At 44.4% G+C, this 12,739-nt stretch overlaps 3 protein-coding genes across 3 annotated transcripts; 2 read left to right on the top strand and 1 right to left on the bottom strand.

Moving 5' to 3' along the window:
• The first annotated feature begins 662 nt into the window (after nt 1-662).
• On the top strand, nt 663-2,536 carry LOC128709066 (uncharacterized). Its single transcript, XM_053804051.1, has 2 exons — nt 663-2,257; nt 2,329-2,536. Exons 1-2 carry the CDS (start codon nt 663-665, stop codon nt 2,534-2,536), a joined length of 1,803 nt encoding a protein of 600 aa, XP_053660026.1.
• A 530-nt stretch (nt 2,537-3,066) lies between these two features.
• On the bottom strand, nt 3,067-5,152 carry LOC128710495 (polyubiquitin-C). The gene has a single exon (XM_053805550.1). The coding sequence runs from the start codon at nt 5,150-5,152 to the stop codon at nt 3,095-3,097; it is 2,058 nt and encodes a 685-aa protein (XP_053661525.1). The 3' UTR covers nt 3,067-3,094.
• A 1,621-nt stretch (nt 5,153-6,773) lies between these two features.
• LOC128707069 (CCA tRNA nucleotidyltransferase 1, mitochondrial) lies at nt 6,774-8,441 on the top strand. Its single transcript, XM_053802015.1, has 5 exons — nt 6,774-6,833; nt 6,897-7,105; nt 7,174-7,457; nt 7,519-8,062; nt 8,135-8,441. The coding sequence occupies exons 1-5, from the start codon at nt 6,774-6,776 to the stop codon at nt 8,439-8,441; spliced, it is 1,404 nt and encodes a 467-aa protein (XP_053657990.1).
• The last annotated feature ends 4,298 nt before the right edge of the window (nt 8,442-12,739 follow it).

Genomic DNA, 12,739 nt, shown 5'->3' with positions numbered 1-12,739 from the left:
AGTGTTGGTGACATTAGCAGTGCTGCCATCGTAATGGTCTTGGCACACTGCCACAGGGTGACTGAATGCGGCACGAATGCAAACCAACTGAATAGTACGTATCGTTTCGAGCTACATTTCTTTTTGGTAAAACTTCTCTTTCATAGTTAAGTAAGCCTCCTCAATTTACGACACAATGAATCATCAGCTCATTAGTTATATTTTCCATAAAAATGATTGACAAGATTTTAAACTTAGAGACTTACGCCATCTGGTGGTCGGTTCCCGAATGTAAATAGATTTATTGTAGTGTGGATTTGCATTATAATGGCTGAAAACAATTGTTTTTAGTCATACCGAAACTCGTAAAATAATAAGAAAGTAAGAAACTTTTTTGTAAAGCACTTGTATTCTTCCGATGATTTAATGTCGAGTTTCCTTTTTTATGAAATTTGAGTTTTCCCAAAATTTGACCCAAATGAACTTTACTGGCAACACTTCTAAACTGTTATCATCTTTGTTTGACAGTTTTCATATGATCAACATGCATGCCAATGTTTTGATTACCAAAATACATATGTTACAATAAAAAAAGGAAATTCACTTCGGTCCTGCTGTGAGCCCTGTAGCAGATATTACTATTATCTAATAGATTCCGTTTTATTCTAGTTGCCCTTTTGAACATGCTTCGAAACAGTTTGTTCCTACGAGTATTTGGATTACATCGAACCATTGGTCGGTTGTATTGTGTGACCGCCGGGAAGGAATTACAACCCACGGATGGTTCCTCCTATTTCGGTCTACTCAAATCAGCCACCGATGCAAAAGAAGTGTTAGAATTTCTTCCCACAATTAGTCGCACCAAGCAGGATCGACACGTGTACACCCTGCCCGCATTGAAAACACTATTCGAATTGCAGAAAAATGGCAAAAGCACCTTACGTTCCGACCAGATCGTAAAACACCCACGGTTTGCGGAATTATGCCAAAACGTACGGCTCGAATCGCGCACCTTCATGATGAACGATCTTACCGAGTGTCTCAAAATTCTAACCTATCTCGGAGTGCATACAAGCAGCGAAATCATAACCGTACTGTTACAGCTAATACGGCACCAAATCAATGATGTAACGTTAGATCATATAGTATTTTTGAGCTTCATTCTTAAAAAGCTTGATCGGACACCGCTCATCGAAGCGTTGCAGATTGCCCTCCCAATGTTGCTTCAGATACAGATCGGCTACAAGCTAGACCACGAAAATGTGCCACAGTTGGTAGAGCTACTCGTGTTCGTTTCACAGCACAAAGTCAACGATCGAACTGTGATGAATATTGTCAGTGCGTTGACACTGCACGGGACCAACCTTTCACCGGAGCAAGCCATCAACGTTTTAAAGGCATTGACCAGCTTTCACGCCTTCCTGCCACAGTATGAAAAACTGCTACAAAATGTGTTCACCGTTCTAGAACGCGATCTCGATCACGTACCATTCAAGATGCTCGACTTTGTGCTTAAAAAGGTGCTGGACAAGAATCTGGATTACTTCCCCATGTTTTACTGCGAACCGTTCCTGAAACGATGTGCCCAGTACGCAATCGATCACGACGTTGGGTTGTTGCATGCGCTGTATGTGTTGAAAAAGTTCAACAAAATATCCTTCCTACACATCCCACTGTTAGACTACATAGCCGCACACGCTGACAAACTTTCGATCGTGCCAACGTCGGGCATCATTACGTTCGTGGCCGGCTTCTCCAATGCCAACTACCGACCGAACAATTGGGAAAGCGTGAAGCGAGAAATTGTCCGCAATACTACCATTACCACCGGTTCTATCCCGTGGATACGTTACAATCTAGAGCTGCTTTCGTTGGACATCTTCAATCCGCAGCTACTATCGCACTGGCTCGATCCACAAGCGCTGGATGCTAACATGGCACGCAATATGCTGGTTGATTATCTGCAGCTTACTGAGCTGGGTCAAACGCTCAGCTTGCTGTACAACCGGCAGTACCAAGGTCCTTACCCTGCAAAGCAGTACGTGGAGAAATCGGTGATGCTGACGTTGCAAAACAACGATCATCCTTTGCTGAAACCACTGCAGTTTGCATTCGGTGGAGAAGAGTATATAAGCACACAAGTCGTTACCGAGCAAGGTCACGTTCTTGACCATGTGATCGTTTTCGACGCGAATGGTAACCCGGTTAAAACGCGCGTGCTCTCTGAGGAAGGTTCAACCGTGCGATTGGAGGACATATGGCAACCGGAGAATAAGCTGTACGTAAATAATGCAGTGTTCTTTTTTAGATGGTCTATTTTCATTACTTTCTTTCTTCTTCAATTCACAGTGTTGCTGTATTGTATCTGCCGAAGAGCTGCTACGCTATTAACGTTAATCGATTACGAGGACGATTTGCGCTGCACCTCAGAACTATTCAGGCGCTCGGCATTGCTCCTGTTGCCATATCGCCTGTAATATGGAATAATCTTCCAGAATCGGAACGAATACCATTTCTTCAGCGTGAGACTCGTGAAGCATTACGGCAGCCGACGTAGTACGAATAAATAAACGTTAGTTGTAGTAGAAAAATCTCTTATTCATACATGTATATCACAAAAAAACTGGACAAATTATAAGTCAGTACAACTCGGCAGCATTAGATAACATACTTCTGTATGCAGGGCTGATATTTCTGCCCAGAGAACTCTTAGTTTCTAGTTAGGTAGTAAATGTAAGCGATTTGTACAGTTATATTAGGCCAGCGTGTCCTTGCAATAAAAATCAAGCGGCAAAGAAATGTTATTCTCTCTCAAGCTCAAGCAAAAGATCTACGATTGTGGTAGCGAATACAAACGAGACGTATCTAATAAACCAAATACAATAAAAAAAAGCTTGAATTCTAACTCATGGCATCTCTTTTATTGGAATTATCTTGATTTTTCCGCACTTCAAAAGTTACACAATAGATTTTCTTAGCATCGTTTAAATACACAATTGCGTTATATGTCTGTATTGCACAAACACGACAGCAAGCTGCATACATTTAACCAAGAAGTGAGATTAATTTAGACGTCCCTAAAAGAAAATGAAGCCGTATCGATCTTTCGTTGGATTCAGTTTCCCCCGCGTAGTCGAAGAACCAAGTGCAGGGTCGACTCCTTCTGGATGTTGTAGTCGGACAGGGTGCGTCCGTCTTCCAGCTGCTTACCGGCGAAGATCAGACGCTGCTGATCTGGAGGAATACCCTCCTTGTCCTGGATCTTGGCCTTCACGTTCTCGATCGTGTCCGAGGGCTCGACCTCCAGCGTGATGGTTTTGCCAGTCAGCGTCTTCACGAAGATCTGCATACCTCCACGCAGACGGAGGACCAAGTGCAGGGTCGACTCCTTCTGGATGTTGTAGTCGGACAGAGTGCGTCCATCTTCCAGCTGCTTACCGGCGAAGATCAGACGCTGCTGATCTGGAGGAATACCCTCCTTGTCCTGGATCTTGGCCTTCACGTTCTCGATCGTGTCCGAGGGCTCGACCTCCAGCGTGATGGTTTTGCCAGTCAGCGTCTTCACGAAGATCTGCATACCTCCACGCAGACGGAGGACCAAGTGCAGGGTCGACTCCTTCTGGATGTTGTAGTCGGACAGAGTGCGTCCATCTTCCAGCTGCTTACCGGCGAAGATCAGACGCTGCTGATCTGGAGGAATACCCTCCTTGTCCTGGATCTTGGCCTTCACGTTCTCGATCGTGTCCGAGGGCTCGACCTCCAGCGTGATGGTTTTGCCAGTCAGCGTCTTCACGAAGATCTGCATACCTCCACGCAGACGGAGGACCAAGTGCAGGGTTGACTCCTTCTGGATGTTGTAGTCGGACAGAGTGCGTCCATCTTCCAGCTGCTTACCGGCGAAGATCAGACGCTGCTGATCTGGAGGAATACCCTCCTTGTCCTGGATCTTGGCCTTCACGTTCTCGATCGTGTCCGAGGGCTCGACCTCCAGCGTGATGGTTTTGCCAGTCAGCGTCTTCACGAAGATCTGCATACCTCCACGCAGACGGAGGACCAAGTGCAGGGTCGACTCCTTCTGGATGTTGTAGTCGGACAGAGTGCGTCCATCTTCCAGCTGCTTACCGGCGAAGATCAGACGCTGCTGATCTGGAGGAATACCCTCCTTGTCCTGGATCTTGGCCTTCACGTTCTCGATCGTGTCCGAGGGCTCGACCTCCAGCGTGATGGTTTTGCCAGTCAGCGTCTTCACGAAGATCTGCATACCTCCACGCAGACGGAGGACCAAGTGCAGGGTCGACTCCTTCTGGATGTTGTAGTCGGACAGAGTGCGTCCATCTTCCAGCTGCTTACCGGCGAAGATCAGACGCTGCTGATCTGGAGGAATACCCTCCTTGTCCTGGATCTTGGCCTTCACGTTCTCGATCGTGTCCGAGGGCTCGACCTCCAGCGTGATGGTTTTGCCAGTCAGCGTCTTCACGAAGATCTGCATACCTCCACGCAGACGGAGGACCAAGTGCAGGGTCGACTCCTTCTGGATGTTGTAGTCGGACAGGGTGCGTCCATCTTCCAGCTGCTTACCGGCGAAGATCAGACGCTGCTGATCTGGAGGAATACCCTCCTTGTCCTGGATCTTGGCCTTCACGTTCTCGATCGTGTCCGAGGGCTCGACCTCCAGCGTGATGGTTTTGCCAGTCAGCGTCTTCACGAAGATCTGCATACCTCCACGCAGACGGAGGACCAAGTGCAGGGTCGACTCCTTCTGGATGTTGTAGTCGGACAGAGTGCGTCCATCTTCCAGCTGCTTACCGGCGAAGATCAGACGCTGCTGATCTGGAGGAATACCCTCCTTGTCCTGGATCTTGGCCTTCACGTTCTCGATCGTGTCCGAGGGCTCGACCTCCAGCGTGATGGTTTTGCCAGTCAGCGTCTTCACGAAGATCTGCATACCTCCACGCAGACGGAGGACCAAGTGCAGGGTCGACTCCTTCTGGATGTTGTAGTCGGACAGAGTGCGTCCATCTTCCAGCTGCTTACCGGCAAAGATCAGACGCTGCTGATCTGGAGGAATACCCTCCTTGTCTTGGATCTTGGCCTTCACGTTCTCGATCGTGTCCGAGGGCTCGACCTCCAGCGTGATGGTCTTACCCGTCAGCGTCTTCACGAAGATCTGCATTCTGTGGAATAAACAAAAATGATAAAATTATTCAATGCATCCATGCCGTAAATAATCAATTAAAATTAAAGTAAAACTGTAATGCAATACAACTAAACCTCCCACAGTTTGTTTATTATATTTGACTAACAATCATATATATTCCTAAAAAAACTAATGACCATCGGTATTGATTATACATCGGATTAAGCATTTATAACAATACATAAACACATTGGGTATATTTCAACACAAAATCGAAACACTCGCATCGGTTCGAGCCGAAGAAATTGCCTGATTCATAGACTATATGTACATTTAGTTTATTACGGATGCTAAAACACTATCAAATTAGCCTCAAATTTGATGCAGAACGTAATTAAATTTGGAAAATTCCTTACACATGCTAATTTGCAAAACATTTACGTGATCGTGTTCTGTAAACTAAGAATGCACGTTAAATAAGAGAACGCATTGCACAGGTTGCTATGTCCATAGATGAGTACAAAGCAAAAGTTTTCTTTCCGATTTCAGTCCTACATAACCTACTTTAACGAACAAAGAAAGCTGTTGCTAACGCCAAGTTTACAGCTGCGCCCTGAACGCTTCCGCATCAGCTGACCGTTATCGATTTTCTTTGTTTCTTTGTTTGCACTTGAGCATCTGAGTAACTTTCATGTATAAATATATTTCTGGAATACGACGTAAAAGTATCAGTTGAAGATAATTCGGAATGAATCATGCTTCGAGAACATTCATTTAATAAATTCATTGAATTGATAAACCCAAAGCGCCATCTTGTATGCGTCACAACTGCAGTGGCTTGCTATGGAGAACAAAGAAAAATTTCACTACCCCTTGGAAAAGTGACGCCATCATGTACATTTGTCGAAAAAACCATAGAAAACCAACAAAACTGGCTCAAAGTTCAACAATAGGCAATGAATCAAAAGCCCCTAATTATGACATTATTCGTATTTAATGGAAAATTCATTATTATGCATGACCTTCTTGCCCCCGTTTGATTTCCGACCATTCTAGCTTTCGCTTATAAACCTCAAGGGTATCAAGTGGTGATGAACGGGAACCTTGTCATTAATCCGTACATACCTTCACTTTACTTCTGGCCTTATTCGTATAACAAATGTTAATACACAGAACTTGATTAAATTCACAAATTTTACTTTTTCAAACGCACAGTGACGGAGCTTTCGTTTTCACTTCTGTTCTTCTCGCAGGTTGAAACTGAATGACGCCTGCTATGAAATTGCAGCCTTGGAGAAAATTCCACAATGAATAAAAATTAAACAGGGTTGGCTCATCCCGAGCAGATTGACACATGGAATCCAGAAACATGCTAAATTGAATTCCATGGTTTATTTTTCTGAATCTTCTTCAACCATTTGAAAAGAATTTATGCACATCAAAAAGTTGGTTAGTAAAAACGACTTAATTTGAAGAATTATTATAAAACTCGTCATTATTTAGCCCCCGTATTCAGTGTTGTAGAGTCGCTTGCAACCAAACTGTCAAAATGGGTGTTCGAAAGTTGGTCCCAGAATTAAATTGACAACTTGCTGTCATATTGCCACCCGTACTGTCAGCAAGTTTTGACAGTGTACAGCTGACAACAAAACATACAATGGTAGCAATCCGGCAATCCAAAACCTTGCTGAAACGATTATTTTGCAACGGTTTTAAGGTAAGAAGCAAAGAACGATGTCCAAACACGTGTATAAGTTTTTCAATCATTAACCCTTTTTAGTGTCGTTACAGTACCACCAATGCTGAAAGGTTCAAAGAGTTTATAGAACAACGCAGAATGGAAGCACATGCAATTGCGCGGCCGAATCCCGTGCTGAAGAAAATCGACACTCCCGAGTTTCATTCGATTTTCACTCAGGAATTGAATGATCTGATAGCGCTATTTAAACGGTACAACTTTGAAATACGTGTAGCGGGAGGAGCTGTGCGGTGAGACAATACTTTTCCCACGAAATGCTGCATAGCAGTAGCTAATGTTGATTGTTCCGTGTTGACAGAGATATCCTTATGAACATGAACCCGAAGGACGTTGATATTGCAACGACGGCTACGCCTACGGAAATGAAAGAGATGTTCACTAAGGAAAACATTCGGATGGTAAACATGAACGGCGAGAAGCATGGCACTATCACTCCAAGGATTAATGATAGGGAAAACTTTGAAATAACTACTCTGCGCATCGATGCGGTTACCGATGGACGCCATGCGGAGGTCATTCACACTACAGACTGGTTGCTGGATGCAAACAGGAGGGATTTGACCATAAATTCCATGTTTCTCGGTATGTTTTAAAGAAACGAAATGCGGTTCCTGCGGATAGTAATACCGTTTCTCGTGTACAGGTTTCGATGGCACATTATACGATTACTTCTTTGGCTATGAGGATCTGCAAAAGCGGCGGGTTGCTTTCGTAGGAGATCCTGATATGCGTATCAAAGAGGACTATCTTCGCATTTTGCGTTATTTTCGATTCTACGGCCGTATTGCTGAGAAATCGAACTGCCACGACGAGGAAACGTTGCGCATCATAACAAAGAATGCATCCGGGCTTGGCAAAATAAGTGGCGAACGTATTTGGCAAGAGTGGAAAAAGATATTGAGCGGAAATTTCGGGATCGAGCTAACCGAATCAATGATCGACTGCCAGCTGGCTGCTTATATGGGTCTTCCGGATCCTCCGAATGTGGAAGAGTTTTTGCGCGTTTCAAAGCAAGTGCGCGCTTTCGATCCAAAGCTGCAACCCATAACGGTTCTTTCCGCACTCTTAAACACACCCGAAGACGCCGTGAACCTTAATCTGCGACTAAAGTTTACAGTCTATGAAAGAGAGCTATGCTACTTTTTAACTCAAAATCGTGAAGAAACAGCCACAATTGAAGATTTGTTGTAAGTTTGTACAAAATTGTGTACAAAATGTATAATTACTGTAATCTGTTTTTTTTCTGCTTGTTTCCTTAGAACATTTCAACAGCTTTGTCTACAAACGATAAGCAGCGTGAAGCTAAAAAAGGAATATGTTCTAGAGTTGCTTAAATATCATGGTAAGCGAGACCTTTATCAACAACTGCTCGACTGGCCCATCCCACAATTCCCCGTCAAAGGTAATGTGCTTATCGCAAACGGTGCTCCAAAAGGGCCAAAGTTGGGTGTGGTGATGGATAAGTTAAAAATCATCTGGTCCAATAATCAGTACAATATGTCCCAGGAGGAATTACTACAGCATCTTCCGGCTGTGCTGGAGGAAGTTAACGCAAAGAAGAAGTAGTAGTTATTTCTTATTTTTATTGCTAGGCCGTATTGTTCGACATTGCAATACGCATTGAGTAGTTATTAATTTGAATTGAAGTTTGTATTAAATTTCACTTAAGTGAAGAATACATCGTTATTTGTCCTATGATGTACAGTTTCTTAATTTGTAGATAACTTATGTGAAATCGAGCGAAAAAAACAAGAGAGGGGAGAGAGAGAAAGCTAATAAAATACAGCATTTAAAAATTATGCAGTACTGGCGTTGGATATGTTTGTTGTTATATATTGAGAGAAATTATTATAAAACGTTAAACGTTAAACAATCATTGCCTTTAGCGTTGTTGATATTAGTAAAATCAACATAGTCTTGTACGATTTAAAAATTTAAAATTAACTTTATTTCATACTGTTCGAGATAATTTTAAACACTCTTTCAGTATTTTCAGACTTAAAGCTTCGACTAAGGAAACGAGGCGCTCGAAACAAATGACGGCAAAAAATAGTGGTCAAAAGCTCATTTAAATTTCTATTCTCCTTTTAAAATGTGATCTAATCTATGAAAGAACAGTTCTTCAAACAAACTAAACTATATCAGCTGGTACACGATCGTTCCATTAATCATCGGAATGAAGATTTCAAGACCACTTCCCATATTGCCATAGATGCGGACCGCGTCTATTTATTGATGATTCGCATTTTCCCTCCGATGAATGTAGAAAAGGTGTTAAATATTTCACCCCGAAATAACTACATTTAGCCACTGCTAAAACTATACTCTCGATCGTTGTCGATCACTGGAACCGAGTGGTTACTTGACAAATGTTGATTTAGTACCACAAAAGCGAACAGCCAACATCGATTCGTTTCGCTCCTTTCCCGGAGATCCGTGTTACGCCCTCGCAATGGGAAGGATCTTGAGCGAAGATTGTTCTGTTCCGGTACCATACCTTATGCCGTTGGTGGAAAATAGGTGGAAAAATGCTCTTTCTAAAACAGAGCGCCATGGAGGGAAGATCATGACACGTGGCATATATAGCGCTGCTGTGCCTGCCGGGTGTGTTTCGAATCAAATTTGTGTCGACTCATTCATCCCTTCGCTACGGTGCATCGAAAGGGTCGATCACGCCGAAGTACCTCAACCATTATTCATCTAGTTAAGTGCCCCGCCGTGAAAAACGGTGACCGGTGTTGGTTTTATACGGCGGTTGGTGGAAATTTCACCGCAGGCCAGGTGTAGAATGTGTACTGTGCATAAACGGTCGTTTCGGGATGGGTACCTTTAGACTTAGAGTAAAGATGTGGTCATTGATCTTTTGTTTCGTTTTTCGCAAACGTTTCTAAGGCGTACGCGGCAAATACACCGGACATAAAAAAAGGGTTCAACTGTAAGAGATCTAGGACGGGGATGGAAGATTCAGCAAAATGATCCTACCAGGTGCAACATGATCTCAACCACAATCCACCTTCGATCGGCAAATATTAGGATCACCCGAAACCTAGCGCGTGTTTTGTGCGCGTTCCATTTGCAATCCCCATTTTGTCACCAATTCCGGTTCGAGCGTTCGATTTCTGCACATCTTGCGCATCCATCCTGCCCGGTGGAATTCGATCTGTTTCGCCAACAAAGCGCGTCCTGTGCACCTTTGGCTGGGCCGTAGGAAAATATGCTGGTGCAGGTAAAACCATGTAAAACCGGGCACATGTTGATTGTGCATTGATTCCCGTGCGCTTCGATTGCTCGCACGTAAAAGATCAAAACGAACATTGGTGTGGCTTCGCGCAAAGAGATAGGACCGGTGTTGGTAAGAAAAGCAACCGACCTTTTTTTCGTTTACCTGAGCACGGTGAAATACTTCCAGTGTGGCGCGTTTTCCGGTTTTGTTTTACGAATTCACCCCTCTCGTTGCTTGTGACGGAACACAGACAAAACAATCGGCATTGGGTTTCTAGCTCTCTAGCTCTAGGTGTTGGTCTGTGGGCATTTCTCTGAGCTGAGCGCTGACGATCTGCCCCGGAGATCGTGCAGCTGTCCATTCTCGATCCAAACCGAACCGTAAGGGCGAGTTCATTGACACCGTCGTTCCGATCATCAGCACGGATAAGGTTACCGGCGTACGAAAGGGTCCCGAATGGGACCCTGACTTTAAGCTTTTCCACTCGTAATGAGGTGTTTGATAAGTATCAATTTCCACGGCGGTGGAAAGTTTATCAAGCGAAAGGACGATGAATCATTCGCAAGAAATCCGTAAAGCCCGAAGATAATCAAGCTATTGCACATCTACCACACAAGTTCCAACCAGCTATTTCTAATGAATTCTTCTGTCTTTAGCTATGTTTATAGTGGTGCTAATTGTTCCTGCCAATAGTGAGTGAAACAAGAGAACGTTCGCAAGACTCGATGCATTTCCCAGGGGATGAACTGTTCGACTTCCGCCAAGTGCATTTTGTAAGGAGTACATATTTGGGTAACTTTGAACCTATTGTCCATTCACTTGCTGAAAGTCACACTGTGGCCGTAAGGAAAGGAAAGAAGAAGCCCTAGCAACACACTTACAAATGGAACCCGAAAAATTCCAAAGCACCTTGCGACGTACCGACGTACTTCCTTGCACCTTAAGGTGCCGATGTCTCAACAACCTGTCACCAAAACTCCAGGGTCTCCTGGCAATATCTGCTTACGCGTCTTACAAGGAAAACGATTTCCCTTCCAGAAACCCACCCAGACGCCGGTCCGATGGGTGGGAAGAGGTGGAGTAAAGGGGCGTGCGGCAGGGTACGGCGTCCTTTAGTTTGCATCACCCCGTGGTGGTATCAAAACCGACGCTATGTCGCACATCGAGCGGATGTAGCCTTAATCACGGAGGGATCGTTTTACATAAGGCGATCACACAACCCCACGACAGGCGGAACATGCGCACAGTGCCGACGACCGGAGAAGGAAACCGGCACCCGGCCGTATGTGCTGTTGGTAGTGGTGCAATCGACGGATTTCCCCTATTCCTTTTTTACACGGTACGGCAATCCTTCGAAGGCAAACCGGTCTATATCAGTATGTGTGGCGAGATGGCAACATACGCAAAAAGGGTCGGCAGGGTGTTAAGGCAAGCCTGCCGTAAACATAAATGGGCTAATGGCACGCGACCACATTTTCAAGCAAAATAAAGCCAAGGAAAGCGGTTCGGAAGACCAAAAAAAAAAAAGATACATGACCCTCCCGATGGAAATGTGGTTTGAAAAATCCTGAAATAGACGCGTGTGCAAACCAGATGCAGTACGATTTGTAGCGGTGAAACATTTCGAGGTACGCTTGCATAATGCATTCTAATTAATAGCAGCAAGTTTAAAATAATGTACCGACGGCGGTCGGGATGAGGAAGCAACGGACGAGGTGATGGCACGAGCCCCGAGCCTCGGAAACGAAGGCTTTTCCCGTCAAGGTTCGTTGCTTCTGCATGTTGAAATCTTTCCCCAATCAGCTTGCTTTTCAAACAGTATACAAGCAATTGAAGTATAAAATGGCAATACAAAGTAGTAAGTATAAAGAAATAAGTTAGGTTTAAAATTCGGAAATTATTTATGACTGAAATTCTTGGTGCGTATCGCTCCCTCCATTTAAATAGCCTTCCTGGACACGCATTCCGGTGAACCATAATGGGCAGCCATTTTTAAATGACATTGTCCAACAAACAAATGTTTAGCTCTCTTCCGTCTCCCCTTTACAATCTGCCATATTCGTTCCGTTTCAAGTATCTCCTCCGACACAGACATCTCACATTACCAAAAACTGCAAAACCGCTAGCTCCCCACCGAATCCAAATTCCTGATCCACTTCCGGGTACCTGTTTCCTGCTGGCTATCGGATCAAAGTTTGCCATTTCTTTGCTTTCCGTCTGCACGCAATAAGAACAAACCCTCGATCAAAAAGGGACTGAAAAGATGCTCTTGCCGTATAGGGAGCGTGGAGTGAGCAGGGAGTCCCCAGAAAGCAGCAGGGAAACCTCAAAGGAAACGTGCCTCGACAAAGGAAGAATAAAGACGGAGCGAATCGTTTCATTCCTTCCTCTTTTGGAAGTCGACGTGTCCTTTTTCTTAAGCACATACCATTGAAGGGGAAGTAAAGCAAAGTTCCTTGCACCTTACGGTACTGCTTTGCGGTCGGATTGCCAGACTGCCGCCATTTCTTTGCCGCGTCCTTCGTTGCACGGCGCTTTGTGCACCGTGTTGGTGTTAGTGTGCTGAAGAAAAAATCCTCCAAAGACGAACCCCGAAGGAACAAGTGGACTTTTGTTGTTGATTTTATGATAACCTTGACAT

Source organism: Anopheles marshallii, chromosome 2 (assembly GCF_943734725.1).
Source record: "Anopheles marshallii chromosome 2, idAnoMarsDA_429_01, whole genome shotgun sequence".
NCBI classification, from domain to species: domain Eukaryota; kingdom Metazoa; phylum Arthropoda; class Insecta; order Diptera; family Culicidae; genus Anopheles; species Anopheles marshallii.
Note: the sequence above shows the minus strand (reverse complement) of the source record. Positions and strands in the feature narration are given on the sequence as shown.

What these genes read in the sequence shown, in the direction of transcription:
- LOC128709066 (XM_053804051.1), top strand. Translation starts at nt 663, where the DNA reads ATGCTTCGAAACAGTTTGTTCCTACGAGTATTTGGATTACATCGAACC. An exon ending in TGGCAACCGGAGAATAAGCT is followed by an intron (nt 2,258 to 2,328) that starts GTACGTAAATAA and finishes TTCAATTCACAG; the next exon opens with TGTTGCTGTATTGTATCTGC.
- LOC128707069 (XM_053802015.1), top strand. Translation starts at nt 6,774, where the DNA reads ATGGTAGCAATCCGGCAATCCAAAACCTTGCTGAAACGATTATTTTGC. An exon ending in GTAGCGGGAGGAGCTGTGCG is followed by an intron (nt 7,106 to 7,173) that starts GTGAGACAATAC and finishes CCGTGTTGACAG; the next exon opens with AGATATCCTTATGAACATGA. An exon ending in CATAAATTCCATGTTTCTCG is followed by an intron (nt 7,458 to 7,518) that starts GTATGTTTTAAA and finishes TCTCGTGTACAG; the next exon opens with GTTTCGATGGCACATTATAC.
- LOC128710495 (XM_053805550.1), bottom strand. Translation starts at nt 5,152, where the DNA reads ATGCAGATCTTCGTGAAGACGCTGACGGGTAAGACCATCACGCTGGAG.